This window comes from Danio rerio, chromosome 16, assembly GCF_052040795.2.
Source record: "Danio rerio strain M-AB ecotype USA chromosome 16, GRCz13ab, whole genome shotgun sequence".
Classification (NCBI taxonomy): domain Eukaryota; kingdom Metazoa; phylum Chordata; class Actinopteri; order Cypriniformes; family Danionidae; genus Danio; species Danio rerio.
Genome location: NC_141036.1, coordinates 20,671,053 through 20,690,507, shown reverse-complemented (window position 1 = coordinate 20,690,507; position 19,455 = coordinate 20,671,053). Strand labels below are relative to the sequence as shown.

Here is a 19,455-nt window from a genome sequence, read left to right as displayed (position 1 = left end):
TTATCACATTCTGAATTGAGCGTTGAAAATGAGCTTTTCAGAGCCAGCAGAGGTAAAAATAAGCAGTAATGCAAACTCAGTCAGAGACATAGATTTTCACTTGCAACTTTCTTAAACATATTTAACAGTGCATGAAATGTTGTCTAAAACAAAAAGAAAATGCTTTTTAGTGGCTGGGACTGGTTTTATCACATTCTGAATTGAACGTTGAAAATGAGCTTTTCAGAGCCAGCAGAGGTCAAAATAAGCAGTAATGCAAACTCAGTCAGAGACATAAATTTTCACTTGCAACTTGCTTTAACATGTTTAACAGTGCATGAAATGTTGTCTAAAACAAAAAGAAAATGCTTTTTAGTGGCTGGATCTGGTTTTATCACATTCTGAATTGAACGTTGAAAATTGATGCATTTTAGTGGCTGGATCTGGTTTTATCACATTCTGAATTAAACGTTGAAAATGAGCTTTTCAGAGCCAGCAGAGGTCAAAATAAGCAGTAATGCAAACTCAGTCGTAGACATAGATTTTCACTTGCAACTTGCTTTAACATGTTTAACAGTGCATGACATGTTGTCTAAAACAAAAAGAAAATGCTTTTTAGTGGCTGGAACTGGTTTTATCACATTCTGAATTGAACGTTGAAAATGAGCTTTTCAGAGCCAGCAGAGGTCAAAATAAGCAGTAATGCAAACTCAGTCAGAGACAAAGATTTTCACTTGCAACTTGCTTTAACATGTTTAACAGTGCATGAAATGTTGTCTAAAACAAAAAGAAAATGCTTTTTAGTGGCTGGATCTGGTTTTATCACATTCTGAATTGAACGTTGAAAATGAGCTTTTCAGACCCAGCAGAGGTCAAAATAAGCACTAATGCAAACTCAGTCATAGACATAGATTTTCACTTGCAACTTGCTTTAACATGTTTAACAGTGCATGAAATGTTATCTAAAACAAAAAGAATAATGCATTTTAGTGGCTGGATCTGGTTTTATCACTTTCTGAATTCAACGTTGAAAATGAGCTGTTCTCAGCCAGCAGAGGTCAAAATAAGCAGTAATGCAAACTCAGTCAGAGACATAGATTTTCACTTGCAACTTGCTTTAACATGTTTAACAGTGCATGAATTGTTGTCTAAAACAAAAAGAAAATGCTTTTTAGTGGCTGGAACTGGTTTTATCACATTCTGAATTGAGCGTTGAAAATGAGCTTTTCAGAGCCAGCAGAGGTCAAAATAAGCAGTAATGCAAACTCAGTCAGAGACATAGATTTTCACTTGCAACTTTCTTAAACATAATTAACAGTGCATGAAATGTTGTCTAAAACAAAAAGAAAATGCTTTCTAGTGGCTGGAACTGGTTTTATCACATTCTGAATTGAGCGTTGAAAATGAGCTTTTCAGAGCCAGCAGAGGTCAAAATAAGCAGTAATGCAAACTCAGTCAGAGACATAGATTTTCACTTGCAACTTTCTTAAACATATTTAACAGTGCATGAAATGTTGTCTAAAACAAAAAGAAAATGCTTTTTAGTGGCTGGGACTGGTTTTATCACATTCTGAATTGAACGTTGAAAATGAGCTTTTCAGAGCCAGCAGAGGTCAAAATAAGCAGTAATGCAAACTCAGTCAGAGACATAGATTTTCACTTGCAACTTGCTTTAACATGTTTAACAGTGCATGAAATGTTGTCTAAAACAAAAAGAAAATGCTTTTTAGTGGCTGGATCTGTTTTTATCACATTCTGAATTGAACGTTGAAAATTGATGCATTTTAGTGGCTGGATCTGGTTTTATCACATTCTGAATTAAACGTTGAAAATGAGCTTTTCAGAGCCAGCAGAGGTCAAAATAAGCAGTAATGCAAACTCAGTCGTAGACATAGATTTTCACTTGCAACTTGCTTTAACATGTTTAACAGTGCATTAAATGTTGTCTAAAACAAAAAGAAAATGCTTTTTAGTGGCTGGAACTGGTTTTATCACATTCTGAATTGAACGTTGAAAATGAGCTTTTCAGAGCCAGCAGAGGTCAAAATAAGCAGTAATGCAAACTCAGTCAGAGACAAAGATTTTCACTTGCAACTTGCTTTAACATGTTTAACAGTGCATGAAATGTTGTCTAAAACAAAAAGAAAATGCATTTTAGTGGCTGGATCTGGTTTTATCACATTCTGAATTGAACGTTGAAAATGAGCTTTTCAGAGCCAGCAGAGGTCAAAATAAGCACTAATGCAAACTCAGTCATAGACATAGATTTTCACTTGCAACTTGCTTTAACATGTTTAACAGTGCATGAAATGTTATCTAAAACAAAAAGAATAATGCATTTTAGTGGCTGGATCTGGTTTTATCACTTTCTGAATTCAACGTTGAAAATGAGCTGTTCTCAGCCAGCAGAGGTCAAAATAAGCAGTAATGCAAACTCAGTCAGAGACATAGATTTTCACTTGCAACTTGCTTTAACATGTTTAACAGTGCATGAATTGTTGTCTAAAACAAAAAGAAAATGCTTTTTAGTGGCTGGAACTGGTTTTATCACATTCTGAATTGAACGTTGAAAATGAGCTTTTCAGAGCCAGCAGAGGTCAAAATAAGCAGTGATGCAAACTCAGTCATAGACATAGATTTTCACTTGCAACTTTCTTAAACATATTTAACAGTGCATGAAATGTTGTCTAAAACAAAAAGAAAATGCTTTTTAGTGGCTGGAACTGGTTTTATCACATTCTGAATTGAACGTTGAAAATGAGCTTTTCAGAGCCAGCAGAGGTCAAAATAAGTAGTAATGCAAACTCAGTCATAGACATAGATTTTCACTTGCAACTTGCTTTAACATGTTTAACAGTGCATGAAATGTTATCTAAAACAAAAAGAATAAAGCATTTTAGTGGCTGGATCTGGTTTTATCACTTTCTGAATTCAACGTTGAAAATGAGCTGTTCTCAGCCAGCAGAGGTCAAAATAAGCAGTAATGCAAACTCAGTCATAGACATAGATTTTCACTTGCAACTTGCTTTAACATATTTAACAGTGCGTGAAATGTTGTCTAAAACAAAAAGAAAATGCTTTTTAGTGGCTGGAACTGGTTTTATCACATTCTGAATTGAACGTTGAAAATGAGCTTTTCAGAGCCAGCAGAGGTCAAAATAAGCAGTAATGCAAACTCAGTCAGAGACATAGATTTTCACTTGCAACTTGCTTTAACATGTTTAACAGTGCATGAATTGTTGTCTAAAACAAAAAGAAAATGCTTTTTAGTGGCTGGAACTGGTTTTATCACATTCTGAATTGAACGTTGAAAATGAGCTTTTCAGAGCCAGCAGAGGTCAAAATAAGCAGTGATGCAAACTCAGTCATAGCCATAGATTTTCACTTGCAACTTTCTTAAACATATTTAACAGTGCATGAAATGTTGTCTAAAACAAAAAGAAAATGCTTTTTAGTGGCTGGATCTGGTTTTATCACATTCTGAATTGAACGTTGAAAATGAGCTTTTCAGAGCCAGCAGAGGTCAAAATAAGCAGTGATGCAAACTCAGTCATAGACATAGATTTTCACTTGCAACTTTCTTAAACATATTTAACAGTGCATGAAATGTTGTCTAAAACAAAAAGAAAATGCTTTTTAGTGGCTGGAACTGGTTTTATCACATTCTGAATTGAACGTTGAAAATGAGCTTTTCAGAGCCAGCAGAGGTCAAAATAAGCAGTAATGCAAACTCAGTCAGAGACATAGATTTTTACTTGCAACTTTCTTAAACATATTTAACAGTGCATGAAATGTTGTCTAAAACAAAAAGAAAATGCTTTTTCGTAGCTGGATCTGGTTTTATCACATTCTGAATTGAACGTTGAAAATGAGCTTTTCAGAGCCAGCAGAGGTCAAAATAAGCAGTAATGCAAACTCAGTCATAGACATAGATTTTCACTTGCAACTTGCTTTAACATGTTTAACAGTGCATGAATTGTTGTCTAAAACAAAAAAGATTGATGCATTTTATGGCTGGATCTGTTTTTATCACTTTCTGAATTGGACGTTGAAAATGAGCTTATCTCAGCCAGCAGAAGGGTCAAATCACAGTAATGCAAACTCAGTCAGAGACATAGATTTTCACTTGCAACTTGCTTTAACATGTTTAACAGTGCATGAAATGTTGTTTAAAACAAAAAGAATAATGCATTTTAGTGGCTGGATCTGTTTTTATCACATTCTGAATTGAACGTTGAAAATGAGCTTTTCAGAGCCAGCAGAGGTCAAAATAAGCAGTAATGCAAACTCAGTCAGAGACAGATTTTCACTTGCAACTTTCTTAATCATGTTTAACAGTGCATGAAATGTTGTCTAAAACAAAAAGAATGATGCATTTGAGTGGCTGGATCTGTTTTTATCACTTTCTGAATTGGACGTTGAAAATGAGCTTATCTCAGCCAGCAGAGAGGTCAAATCACAGTAATGCAAACTCAGTCAGAGACATAGATTTTCACTTGCAACTTGCTTTAACATGTTTAACAGTGCATGAATTGTTGTCTAAAACAAAAAAGAATGATGCATTTTATGGCTGGATCTGTTTTTATCACTTTCTGAATTGAACGTTGAAAATGAGCTTATCTCAGTCAGCAGAGAGGTCAAATCACAGTAATGCAAACTCAGTCAGAGACATAGATTTTCACTTGCAACTTGCTTTAACATGTTTAACAGTGCATGAAATGTTGTCTAAAACAAAAAGAAAATGCTTTTTAGTAGCTGGATCTGGTTTTTATCACATTCTGAATTGAACGTTGAAAATGAGCTTTTCAGAGCCAGCAGAGGTCTTAAATAAGCAGTAATGCAAACTCAGTCAGAGACATAGATTTTCACTTGCAACTTGCTTTAACATGTTTAACAGTGCATGAAATGTTGTCTAAAACAAAAAGAAAATGCTTTTTAGTGGCTGGATCTGGTTTTTATCACATTCTGAATTAAACGTTGAAAATGAGCTTTTCAGAGCCAGCAGAGGTCTTAAATAAGCAGTAATGCAAACTCAGTCAGAGACATAGATTTTTACTTGCAACTTTCTTAAACATATTTAACAGTGCATGAAATGTTGTCTAAAACAAAAAGAAAATGCTTTTTAGTAGCTGGATCTGGTTTTATCACATTCTGAATTGAACGTTGAAAATGAGCTTTTCAGAGCCAGCAGAGGTCAAAATAAGCAGTAATGCAAACTCAGTCATAGACATAGATTTTCACTTGCAACTTGCTTTAACATGTTTAACAGTGCATGAATTGTTGTCTAAAACAAAAAAGAATGATGCATTTTATGGCTGGATCTGTTTTTATCACTTTCTGAATTGGACGTTGAAAATGAGCTTATCTCAGCCAGCAGAGAGGTCAAATCACAGTAATGCAAACTCAGTCAGAAACATAGATTTTCACTTGCAACTTGCTTTAACATGTTTAACAGTGCATGAAATGTTGTCTAAAACAAAAAAGAATGATGCATTTTATGGCTGGATCTGTTGTTATCACTTTCTGAATTGGACGTTGAAAATGAGCTTTGCTCAGCCAGCAGAGAGGTCAAATCACAGTAATGCAAACTCAGTCAGAGACATAGATTTTCACTTGCAACTTGCTTTAACATGTTTAACAGTGCATGAAATATTGTCTAAAACAAAAAGAATGATGCATTTTAGTGGCTGGATCTGGTTTTATCACTTTCTGAATTCAACGTTGAAAATGAGCTGTTCAGAGCCAGCAGAGGTCAAAATAAGCAGTAATGCAAACTCAGTCAGAGACATAGATTTTCACTTGCAACTTGCTTTAACATGTTTAACAGTGCATGAAATGTTGCCTAAAACAAAAAGAAAATGCTTTTTAGTGGCTGGATCTGGTTTTATCACATTCTGAATTGAACGTTGAAAATGAGCTGTTCTCAGCCAGCAGAGGTCAAAATAAGCAGTAATGCAAACTCAGTCAGAGACATAGATTTTCACTTGCAACTTGCTTTAACATGTTTAACAGTGCATGAAATGTTGTCTAAAACAAAAAGAATGATGCAGTTTAGTGGCTGGATCTGTTTTTATCACATTCTGAATTGAACGTTGAAAATGAGCTTTTCAGAGCCAGCAGAGGTCAAAATAAGCAGTAATGCAAACTCAGTCAGAGACATAGATTTTCACTTGCAACTTTCTTAAACATATTTAACAGTGCATGAAATGTTGTCTAAAACAAAAAGAAAATGCTTTTTAGTAGCTGGATCTGGTTTTATTACATTCTGAATTGAACGTTGAAAATGAGCTTTTCAGAGCCAGCAGAGGTCAAAATAAGCAGTAATGCAAACTCAGTCATAGACATAGATTTTCACTTGCAACTTGCTTTAACATATTTAACAGTGCATGAAATGTTGTCTAAAACAAAAAGAATGATGCATTTTATGGCTGGATCTGTTTTTATCACTTTCTGAATTGGACGTTGAAAATGAGCTTATCTCAGCCAGCAGAGAGGTCAAATCACAGTAATGCAAACTCAGTCAGAGACATAGATTTTCACTTGCAACTTGCTTTAACATGTTTAACAGTGCATGAATTGTTGTCTAAAACAAAAAAAGAATGATGCATTTTATGGCTGGATCTGTTTTTATCACTTTCTGAATTGGACGTTGAAAATGAGCTTATCTCAGCCAGCAGAGAGGTCAAATCACAGTAATGCAAACTCAGTCAGAGACATAGATTTTCACTTGCAACTTGCTTTAACATGTTTAACAGTGCATGAATTGTTGTCTAAAACAAAAAAGAATGATGCATTTTATGGCTGGATCTGTTTTTATCACTTTCTGAATTGAACGTTGAAAATGAGCTTATCTCAGCCAGCAGAGAGGTCAAATCACAGTAATGCAAACTCAGTCAGAGACATAGAATTTTACTTGCAACTTTCTTAAACATATTTAACAGTGCATGAAATGTTGTCTAAAACAAAAAGAAAATGCTTTTTAGTAGCTGGATCTGGTTTTATCACATTCTGAATTGAACGTTGAAAATGAGCTTTTCAGAGCCAGCAGAGGTCAAAATAAGCAGTAATGCAAACTCAGTCATAGACATAGATTTTCACTTGCAACTTGCTTTAACATGTTTAACAGTGCATGAATTGTTGTCTTAAACAAAAAAGAATGATGCATTTTATGGCTGGATCTGTTTTTATCACTTTCTGAATTGGACGTTGAAAATGAGCTTATCTCAGCCAGCAGAGAGGTCAAATCACAGTAATGCAAACTCAGTCAGAGACATAGATTTTCACTTGCAACTTGCTTTAACATGTTTAACAGTGCATGAAATGTTGTCTAAAACAAAAAAGAATGATGCATTTTATGGCTGGATCTGTTTTTATCACTTTCTGAATTGAACGTTGAAAATGAGCTTATCTCAGCCAGCAGAGAGGTCAAATCACAGTAATGCAAACTCAGTCAGAGACATAGATTTTCACTTGCAACTTGCTTTAACATGTTTAACAGTGCATGAATTGTTGTCTAAAACAAAAAAGAATGATGCATTTTATGGCTGGATCTGTTTTTATCACTTTCTGAATTGGACGTTGAAAATGAGCTTATCTCAGCCAGCAGAGAAGTCAAATCACAGTAATGCAAACTCAGTCAGAGACATAGATTTTCACTTGCAACTTGCTTTAACATGTTTAACAGTGCATGAATTGTTGTCTTAAACAAAAAAAGAATGATGCATTTTATGGCTGGATCTGTTTTTATCACTTTCTGAATTGGACGTTGAAAATGAGCTTATCTCAGCCAGCAGAGAGGTCAAATCACAGTAATGCAAACTCAGTCAGAGACATAGATTTTCACTTGCAACTTGCTTTAACATGTTTAACAGTGCATGAATTGTTGTCTAAAACAAAAAAGAATGATGCATTTTATGGCTGGATCTGTTTTTATCACTTTCTGAATTGGACGTTGAAAATGAGCTTATCTCAGCCAGCAGAGAGGTCAAATCACAGTAATGCAAACTCAGTCAGAAACATAGATTTTCACTTGCAACTTGCTTTAACATGTTTAACAGTGCATGAAATGTTGTCTAAAACAAAAAAGAATGATGCATTTTATGGCTGGATCTGTTGTTATCACTTTCTGAATTGGACGTTGAAAATGAGCTTTGCTCAGCCAGCAGAGAGGTCAAATCACAGTAATGCAAACTCAGTCAGAGACATAGGTTTTCACTTGCAACTTGCTTTAACATGTTTAACAGTGCATGAAATATTGTCTAAAACAAAAAGAATGATGCATTTTAGTGGCTGGATCTGGTTTTATCACTTTCTGAATTCAACGTTGAAAATGAGCTGTTCAGAGCCAGCAGAGGTCAAAATAAGCAGTAATGCAAACTCAGTCAGAGACATAGATTTTCACTTGCAACTTGCTTTAACATGTTTAACAGTGCATGAAATGTTGCCTAAAACAAAAAGAAAATGCTTTTTAGTGGCTGGATCTGGTTTTATCACATTCTGAATTGAACGTTGAAAATGAGCTTATCTCAGCCAGCAGAGAGGTCAAATCACAGTAATGCAAACTCAGTCAGAGACATAGATTTTCACTTGCAACTTGCTTTAACATGTTTAACAGTGCATGAATTGTTGTCTAAAACAAAAAAGAATGATGCATTTTATGGCTGGATCTGTTTTTATCACTTTCTGAATTGAACGTTGAAAATGAGCTTATCTCAGCCAGCAGAGAGGTAAAATCACAGTAATGCAAACTCAGTCAGAGACATAGATTTTCACTTGCAACTTGCTTTAACATGTTTAACAGTGCATGAAATGTTGTCTAAAACAAAAAGAAAATGCTTTTTAGTGGCTGGATCTGGTTTTTATCACATTCTGAATTGAACGTTGAAAATGAGCTTTTCAGAGCCAGCAGAGGTCTTAAATAAGCAGTAATGCAAACTCAGTCAGAGACATAGATTTTTACTTGCAACTTTCTTAAACATATTTAACAGTGCATGAAATGTTGTCTAAAACAAAAAGAAAATGCTTTTTAGTAGCTGGATCTGGTTTTATTACATTCTGAATTGAACGTTGAAAATGAGCTTTTCAGAGCCAGCAGAGGTCAAAATAAGCAGTAATGCAAACTCAGTCATAGACATAGATTTTCACTTGCAACTTGCTTTAACATGTTTAACAGTGCATGAATTGTTTTCTAAAACAAAAAAGAATGATGTATTTTATGGCTGGATCTGTTTTTATCACTTTCTGACTTGGACGTTGAAAATGAGCTTATCTCAGCCAGCAGAGAGGTCAAATCACAGTAATGCAAACTCAGTCAGAGACAAAGATTTTCACTTGCAACTTGCTTTAACATGTTTAACAGTGCATGAATTGTTGTCTAAAACAAAAAAGAATGATGCATTTTATGGCTGGATCTGTTTTTATCACTTTCTGAATTGGACGTTGAAAATGAGCTTATCTCAGCCAGCAGAGAGGTCAAATCACAGTAATGCAAACTCAGTCAGAGACATAGATTTTCACTTGCAACTTGCTTTAACATGTTTAACAGTGCATGAAATATTGTCTAAAACAAAAAGAATGATGCATTTTAGTGGCTGGATCTGGTTTTATCACTTTCTGAATTCAACGTTGAAAATGAGCTGTTCAGAGCCAGCAGAGGTCAAAATAAGCAGTAATGCAAACTCAGTCAGAGACATAGATTTTCACTTGCAACTTGCTTTAACATGTTTAACAGTGCATGAAATGTTGCCTAAAACAAAAAGAAAATGCTTTTTAGTGGCTGGATCTGGTTTTATCACATTCTGAATTGAACGTTGAAAATGAGCTGTTCTCAGCCAGCAGAGGTCAAAATAAGTAGTAATGCAAACTCAGTCAGAGACATAGATTTTCACTTGCAACTTGCTTTAACATGTTTAACAGTGCATGAAATGTTGTCTAAAACAAAAAGAATGATGCAGTTTAGTGGCTGGATCTGTTTTTATCACATTCTGAATTGAACGTTAGTAGTCTTATAATACACACAGTGTCAAGATGATTTATTGCCTTATGTCAATAATTTATGAGTATGTTTTGGACGGTATGGTAATAATTTATGGCATGGTTTGTCCAATGTGTTTCATGAATGTAAGACTGGTGACCAATGACAGGCAGCTTTCCCCAGTTCACAGGCTTAGGGTCCCTGCTTAGTGGTAGGATTTATGACGGTTTGTCCCAAATTGACAGTTGAACCAAGTGTCGGGCTGATTTTGGCAAAGATTTACAGTATAGTTAGATTTGTGGCAATGTGTATGGTTTGTCATTTTTACAACCTATGCAGCTCTTCTGGCATTCCAGCTCCTACCAATCTGTGAGTGTATGTAGGGGGGTTTCAGGTTGTTGGGGTGTAATCGGGCAATCGATCGTATACCGCTGACTGAGGATCCTTTGATTTTGGTCTTATTTTGAAAACTTTGTTTGATCTTAAAAAGTTCTGGTTTTATCTAACTACCCTGGTCGTCGTGCTATCTGCCGTCCTACAGTTTGGGAATGGTGGCTATGTAGACATCTGTACCCCCAGAAAAAAGCTTCTCTCCTTATCTCGTTTATTCCTGCTGTGACGTAGTCTGTGGTACTTTAATTCACATCGGAGCCATGTGTTGTGGTAAAAAAACAACAACAACAAAATTATTTTTAAAAGGATGTTTTAAAAAGGAAACAATGAAAAGTGCAGAAAAATCCAAATATTTTATATTCACAAAAAAAATAAAAATGTGTATGTATAAATGCGTGAAATAAATAATGTATAATATTCATTGTGTGCTTAATTGTCTTACACATACACAAAAGCAGATCTTCAATCAGATGTTTTAAAAATCGATATATACTGGCTAAAAGAAAAGATGTGTATTATTTAATATATCTTAATTTATTTCATTATTTGAGCAATATATACTTTTACTCGTATATTAAAATTGTTTTGTTTTTTTACACCAGTACAATGTGTGTTTTACATTGGAGGTGTGGACTATCAACACACGCCCACTTTTTTCACACATCATTTTACAAGACACTAAGCCCTCGTCCCTAAGAGTAAAATCACAGTATTTCGGAAAACCAACGTGGTTGAAAAGACTTCGGCTTTCAATTTTTTGGGGGAAAAAAATAAACTGTTCCGGAAATAAAAATGGCAGGAACCTCTAATGGTAAGTTTATATATAAGAAATATTCAAAATACTGTTGTTTAAAGCAATCGTTTTTTTAATATTATACATGATTATTAAATCAGACATCGCTTAAAAGGCGAACTGCCCCTCTCTCTGCAGACACCAGGACTTCAGGCGATATGGGCTGAGATTTTAGCGCTGAATACTGACGGTATGTTTTTTTGGTTTGTTATATGTATATATATATATATATATATATGACATGTTTTTATTTATACATTACGGTGTTGTGTGATGGGATATGTCATAATTTTCTTCTTTTATTGTCACCATTAGAGTTTAAAAAACTTGCTGAAAATCGTAGCTCACAAGGTAAAATTTGCTTTTCACGTTTTATTTATTTTTTTGTCTGTTTTATGTTTCTATAGGCGTACACGCTAAATTAGTCTGTCTCTTTTTTACTAGAGTGTATTAACGAGTCGTCTGCACCTCGGACAGTTCATGAAGATGCACCATCAGGTATTTCTTTAGCAAAACTTTTTTTTTTTGTCTATTTTCATGTTTTCTACATCCACTAAAAAATCTTGTCTTTTTTTTTTTACTAGCGTGTATAAATGTGTCGTCACCCCTGACGAGTATTCATGAAAACACATTACCACTAGGTAATTTTTAAAAACTTTTTTTTTTCTTGTTTATTTTTCCACATGTGTTAAATAATAATGAAAAAAAAAAAAATCTTGTGTTGTGTTTGTTTTAACTATAGCGTCTATGAGTGAAATCGTCAGCCGTGTCGACGACAAACGGTCTACCGGTCTACTAGAGGTCCACACAACAAGTACACGCGCAGGAACGAGCAGTATGTATTGTTAGATCAGTCATTGTTATATTTATTATTACCAAAATAATATTAATAATCATACCCTCCATTTATTTTAGGACGTAAAAGGAATATTGTGCCGAGAGACCGTCGTGTCGGTGGTGTAAAGCAGAAAGTAGTCACCACTACAGCACAGGTTCATGTGGATGCTACATCTGACGAAATAAGCGTTATACCAAATACACCTGAACCAAAACGACCAAGAAAATCACAAGGTATGTTATCTCTATTTAATGATATAGAAAAAAAAATGTACATCTTGTTGATATGTTTACTCATTTGCATTATTCACACACACAGGCCAGACTGACCCAAATGTTGTTTCGAGTCAGGACGATGTTGAAAAATGGAACGACGATATGGTGAATGTTTGGAATGCTTCTGAGTTCTCAAACAAGATCCCGGTTCACGCTGCCACCACCGTGCAAGATTCGGATTCTGATACACTACCATCCAACCAGGAGGCTTACAAAAACAAGCAAAACACAAAACCGGCGCCAGTTGTGGATCAATCAAACACGTATGCAAAAGTTGCCACAAATGACATTCTGAAGTACAAGGAGCTTCTTTTACAGCTATCAAATGGATTGAACAATATTGCATCGCAGCAACAGAGAGATAAACGGACCATCGAGCTTTTCATCGCAACTGCTACAAAGGATTTAAAGCAGTTAAAAATTGATGCAAAGGAACATGCGGCCTTAGTTCGACGATGTATGGCTAATCATCAGAAAATAATGTACAATCAACAGAAAATAATGAATGATCAACAGATATTAATGAATGATAATAAATTGACTGTTCAATTATTGACATTGCTGGTCAACACACTTAAACAACAATCTCGGTAAGTTGTTTTTTTTTCTTTTAAATCGCATGTCTTTTTTCTACAATATGTCTTATGTGTAGTATTATGTTTTAGACGCTCATTTTAGGGTTTCTATATACTTAGATTTTTAGTAATTGATTTGAATGATTAGTTTTTGTAACTGATTTACTTATTGTACAACTATTGGTATTTTTTTTTTTTAACTACCATAAATAAATTTGTGTTAAAATGGCCACAAAACGTTGTCTGGATTCAGATGGTAATGAACAATATCGTACAGTGAGATTTAGAGGAGATAGTAATGATGGTCACCACAACCAACAAAACACTACAGAAACATTGCGTCATTTAATTCAAACGGTTGAGGATATGGATAGACCTAGATCTACGACTGATGCGTTAATAGAACTATTAAATTCAGTTCAATCCATGTCCGATAATCAGCCAGAACCATCTTTTGATCTGAATGTGTTTTTGAGTTCTCCTCAGAACAGTGATGTATCTGAGGATAATCAACGAGAACTATGTTTTGATCCAGATCAATTTTTAAACATGTCTCAGAACATTGATGCATGTGATGAATGGTCTACTACTGATTTTGATATGGATCACTTTTTAAATACATCTCAGAGCAGTGTGTCTGAACAGAATTCAAAATCAGATCAGGATCAGATTGTATTATCATGTCAGACAGGTGAGGGGTCTGATACACGTCCTTACCAAACATTTAACCCCACCGCAGCAAACATGGGTCTAAGTCAAGATGAAATTGAAACACTAATGAGACAAGGCGGTAGTGTGCACAAGTACACTGTAATACCTAGAGCGCGGTTTAACGGTCTGGAAATACATAGACGCATAAACCTGCGGGAGATATCATCCACAGATTTAGCAGACTATACAACATTTTTACATGAATTGTTGTCTGAAATAGTTTCATTCTCCAGATTATTAGCCGGTGATTCCGGTGTAATAAACATTACATTGAGAGGGGAGAGTCTGACGTCTGATGTTAATACACTATTGTCGCCTCGCAACAACTATGATTTAGACCTCTTTATCAACCAGCTTGAAAAAATAATGCAAAGCAACTCTGAAGTACAGACGGATCAGGCGTTGGATTTGTGTGTGTCAATAGCGACATGTAAAAATGGCGGCGGTCGTCGGAAGATACAAGATCTAGCACATGACGAAGTGATTAGAAGGAACAAAATGAATTTGTTTTGCCCTACAAATATCACGAATAATCTGTGTTTTACAATTTGCTTAGCACACTTTCTAAACCCTCAGAAGTCGCATTCAGAACTTGAAGCAATAGCAGCAAACATGCAAACAACTGCCGGCCACAAAGTTCAGTACAAAATAGCATTTGATGACATAGCGAGATTTGAACAGATGCTGAATATCAAAATTGTAACCTTTTATCGTTCGAACACTGGGATGTTGGAAAAGTATACTACCACAGACAAGCCACATTCCAAAACGGCATATTTATACCTGCATGACGGTCATTACTTTTTGATTAAAAACCTAACAGCATTCATAGGTACACCATACGTTTGTGAGTATTGTCATGTAGGCTATACATGTAGACGAAATCACAGATGTGAATATGTGTGCGACGTTTGCAACTACCCAGACTGTCATACCCAAACAAAACAAATAATACAGTGTAATGACTGCTTGCGCTTCTGTAGATCAAGGTACTGTTTTGAGATGCATAAACAACCTCCACCAGGACAACAGTTTGCACAATGCGATGTTACAAAATATTGTAAAATGTGTAACAGGCGTTACTACATCAGTGGATCCAAACCCAAGCCACATCGTTGTGAAGCTGAATATTGCGTCCACTGTGGTGAAAGTTTGGCTACTGGTGGAGAACATGAATGCTTTATACAGCCATACAAACCTATGGAGCCGAGCGATCGTTACATTTTCTATGATTTTGAGACACGATTTGAAAATGGTAAACACGTTGCCAATTTTGTGTGTGCGATTACATTTAACGGGGAAGAATTTGTGGCTGAGGGAGTTGATTGTGTGGATCGTCTCATTAAAAAATTTAGACGACCCAAGTATCGTAATTATACATGGGTTGCACACAATGCATCTGGTTTTGACAATTTCATACTTTTGGAATATTTTGTTAGGATGGGAATACCACCAAAAATCACAATGCGCGGCTGTCGTCTGATCTTCATGTTTGACCGTACATACAAGCAAAGGTTTTTAGATTCATACCTTTTCATGCCAATGCGTCTATCCAAGACCCCTGAGGCATTTCAGCTAGATAATATTGAGAAGGGCTATTTTCCACATGTGTTCAATCGTGCCGAAAACGACTGCTACATAGGCCCATACCCCGAAAAACATTTTTACGGGTATGAGACGATGTCAGACAAAGAGAGATCAGACTTTGATGCATGGTACTGTACAGTCTCAGGCAAAGTCTTTGATTTTAAAAAAGAACTGGCAAAGTATGGTAAAAATGACGTTGTGCTGTTGAGAAAGGCATGCATAAAGTACCGTCATGAGTTCATTTTGTGTACAGATCTCGACCCGTTTACTTTTACAACACTTGCCGGTTGCTGCATGGGTGTGTACAAGTCCAAATTTCTGCCAAAAGATACATTGGCACTGACTCGTAATGACGGCTACACAAATCAAAACAAAACATATTCAAATGCCTCAATTGAATGGCTAGAATATGTTGCAAAATCGCGGTCCATAGAAATTCAACATGCGCTAAATGGCGGCGAGGTGTCATTTGGTAAATATCATGTCGATGGTTTTTATGACGACGGTCGTGTGAAAAAAGCATTTGATTTTTTAGGCTGTTTTTATCATGGATGCGATCGTTGTTATAATCCATATGATATAAACCCGTTATCAAAATTGTCTTATGAGGTTCTCAGAAGACAGGTTAATGACAGGTGTGAAATTTTGCAGCGGATGTATGGCTTACAGGTAGAGTTCATGTGGGAGTGTGATTGAAAAGCGGCTAAAAATTCAGATGTCGGAGTGATGGATTTCATGTCCACATACAAACGCCCTGAAAGATTAAAACCGCGTGATGCATTATTCGGAGGTAGGGTAAACGCATTTAAGCTGTACCACAAAACATCGGACGATGAAAAGGTGTTTTACAGAGACATCACCTCTCTTTACCCTTTTGTACAAAGTACAAAAAGCTATCCGGTAGGGCATCCAAAAATAATTTTCAAAGATTTTGAAAATCTTGAAAATTATTTTGGATTCATCAAAGCAGAGGTCATACCGCCCCGTGGTTTATTTCACCCTGTCTTGCCCTATAGAACAGGGGGTAGGCTGATGTTTCCACTCTGCAGATCATGTGCTGAAGAACAAAATCAGGACACCCCCTGCCAGCATGCTGATAAGGAAAGGGCCCTGACAGGATGTTGGGTCAGCGTAGAGTTGTCAAAAGCTGTGGAGCGAGGCTATGTTGTCTCTGAGGTGTATGAAGTTTGGCATTTTTCTCAACGCTCTGATACACTATTTAGTGATTATGTTAAAACTTTTTTACAGTTTAAACAGGAGAGTTCCGGATTTCCAGAGGATGTAGTGACTGATGAGGAGAAAGAGTCTTATGTCAAAGATTACTTTGAAAAAGAGGGGGTTAAACTCAATATCGATAATATAACATTTAATGCCGCACGACGTTCCATAAATAAGCAAATTCTTAATTCACTTTGGGGACGCTTCAGCTTGAAATCACAGCTTCCTAGCTCAGAACTAATTTCAGATCCTGAACAGTTTGCTCGGTACATTTTTGCAAAGGGGCATGACATAAATTATTTTTCCTTTTTATCAGACTCTATCGCACTCGTTCAGTACACACAACCATACGGTAAAGGCAAGTCGACGCGTGACACTAACGTATTCTTGGGAGCTTTTACTACATGCTACGGGCGATTAGAACTTTATGATCTTCTAGAAAAATTGGGAGAGCGGGTCTTATACTGTGACACTGACAGTGTCATTTACACATATAGAGAAGGTGAATATGACCCACCGCTAGGACCATATCTCGGTGAACTTACTGACGAGTTGGATGGTGGAGATTATATCAATATCTTTGCATCTTCCGGTCCCAAGTCATATGGTTATAGTACCGCTAAGGGTAAGGTGTGTATGAAGGCTAAAGGCATAACACTAAATACTGTAAACTCCCAAGCCATTAGGTTAGACACACTGATCGGGCTGGTTGATGATTATGTTAGTGGGCGTGATAACAGCAGGCATGTACTGGCTCACACCGACACCATAGTGAGAAATAAAACCCAGTTCACACTGCACAACAAGGCATTAGTCAAAAAATTTAAGGTAGTCTACACCAAAAGAGTACTTCTCCCTGATTACTCGACAGTACCTTATGGGTTTTGACAACGTTTTTGGTCATGGGGGTGTTCAAGATGCAGGTGTTTTTGATTTCAGATTTCAACACCCCTTTACTTGTATTATAAGTGGACCGTCATTTTCAGGAAAGACGTTTTTTGTAAAAATGTTGTTACAAAATTGTGAAAAAATGTTTTCTAAAAATGTCGAAAATGTTATTTTTGTGTACAATTCATGGCAGCCTCTTTATGATGATTTGTTGAAAATGTATGATGTGAAATTCATTAAAGGTATTCCTGAGAGTTTCGATGATGATCATTTGTTCCCCCCAGAAAAAACCAATTTACTGATTCTGGATGATTTAATGGATGAATGTAGTAATAACTTAGAAGTGTCACGTGTTTTCACACAATATTCACACCATAAAAATATGTCCTGCATAAAAATAGTGCAGAACCTATTTATTCAAGGCTAGTTCAGTAGGACTATAAGTCTGAACACAAATTATTTGGTGTTGTTTAAAAACCCTAGAGACAGCGGTCAGGTGAATGTTCTTGCTAGACAGATGTTTGCTGGGAATACAAAATTTTTTATGGAATGTTATCATGATGCCACAAGTATTCCTCACGGTTATCTCTTGATTGATTATAAAGCCCACACCCCAGATCAGTATCGTCTCAGAACAGCGGTGCTTTCAGATCGTCCGGTAGTCTATATTCAGAAAAGAAAATAGTGACAACGCCCGGGTTAAAAAATTTAAATTATGTCTGCTAAACTTTTAAGAAACTTGTCTCTTTTAAAGTTACTATTAAAAGCTAAACCTGGACAAAGACGTGTTATTTTACAGGCAGCCAAAGATGAGCTTATTGTAACATTGTGTGAAATCGCTCTTAATATACTACGTGGGAACATACCACTTACAGAACAGCAGTATCAGAAGCTGAAGAGGAGAAAGAGTGATATTAAACTCATCGCTAATAAAAAGATTGGTGTCAGAAGAAAAAGAAAATTTATCAATCAGCAGGGTGGATTTCTTCTCCCTCTTTTAAGTATTGCAGTTCCTTTTATAACCAGCCTGATAGCCAACAGATAATGTCTACGCTGAAATATGCAGAGAAGATGTATCTTGTTCCGCAGCACCAGCTGGATAAGATAAAACCGACTACGCCCCGTGAGTCTATACAACACGCTGTTGAAAGTGATTTGGACACGACTATAAGGAATATTTTGTACAGGTCCGATATTGACCCGCATGAAAAAGCCAAGCTGTACACAGCTGTTTTGCAGAGGTATTTAACAATTACCAAACAGGGAGACATGGATGCGACCACTTTAAAATTGTCACTCCCTCAACATGATCATACCGATAAAGAAGATCCACAGAAGACGATTACCATAGGAGCAGTGGAGGATTTAATTGTTGATGATATTCTAAAGAATATTCCTCAGAGGAATGAAAAAAATGTTCGTTACATTTTAGACAAAATGTCTAAAAGCAAAGATCATGCTTCTTGGTCAGAATCAGGCGAATTCATGTTTAAAGGCAAAACCATCCCTGGTTCACATATGTTGGATTTAGTTAAAAGTATCACGGCTCCGCAAAAGATTGCCGATGATCGAAGACCTATAGGGTGGTATGAGTTTTTAGAAGCCTTTGCTGATTTAAACATACCGTATTCAATGGTACCAAATCATGGGGTTAGACATACAATCAACTCTTTTAAAAACAAATCAAAATCCCCCACGTCTGTTTCCTTTAAAAAAGGTAAAAAACTAAAAACGCAACAGTCCAGTCATATGACACGTTCTAGTTATCTAGAAGACACCTTTTTTGAATCTCCCACTTTTGACAGGAGTCGGTGGATGGCTTTTTAATATCAGTATCTTAATTTATGTACTTTCACCGTTCTCTTTTTCCAGACTTTTTAGTTTTGTAATGAATGTTTTTTTTTTTATGTAATAATGTATGTATGTATGCATGTATGTATGTATAATAATAATAAAAAAGACATATGATGGATTCTTAAAGTTTCTTTTAGTTTTTTTTTATTAATTGTTTCATGCATGAGACATAAACACAGCACCCAGCTGCACACATTGAACACAATTGAAAACATTTTCATTACACCTTGATCGCTTTAATTTTTTTACAAAAGTTGAAACACGTTTGTCATTTTTAACAAAATCATTGCTATACAGTTTCAGAATGTAATCATAACATTTTCCTTTTGCCATATGATAAAGAAAGAACACACAATGCTGCCCGCATGTGT

At 35.9% G+C, this 19,455-nt stretch overlaps 1 protein-coding gene across 1 annotated transcript; it reads left to right on the top strand.

Annotated features, from left to right (window-relative positions):
- The first annotated feature begins 11,025 nt into the window (after positions 1–11,025).
- On the top strand, positions 11,026–17,484 carry LOC110438796 (uncharacterized). Its single transcript, XM_087286890.1, has 8 exons — positions 11,026–11,156; positions 11,254–11,328; positions 11,454–11,489; positions 11,583–11,636; positions 11,723–11,779; positions 11,881–11,973; positions 12,054–12,209; positions 12,295–17,484. The coding sequence occupies exons 1-8, from the start codon at positions 11,138–11,140 to the stop codon at positions 12,843–12,845; spliced, it is 1,041 nt and encodes a 346-aa protein (XP_087143016.1). The 5' UTR covers positions 11,026–11,137; the 3' UTR covers positions 12,846–17,484.
- Positions 17,485–19,455: the final 1,971 nt, after the last annotated feature.

Bases quoted from the DNA above. Each gene is read 5' to 3' on its own strand.
- LOC110438796 (XM_087286890.1), top strand. The intron at 11,780-11,880 runs GTAATTTTTAAA...TTTTAACTATAG, and splicing joins TGAAAACACATTACCACTAG to CGTCTATGAGTGAAATCGTC. The intron at 11,974-12,053 runs GTATGTATTGTT...CATTTATTTTAG, and splicing joins TACACGCGCAGGAACGAGCA to GACGTAAAAGGAATATTGTG.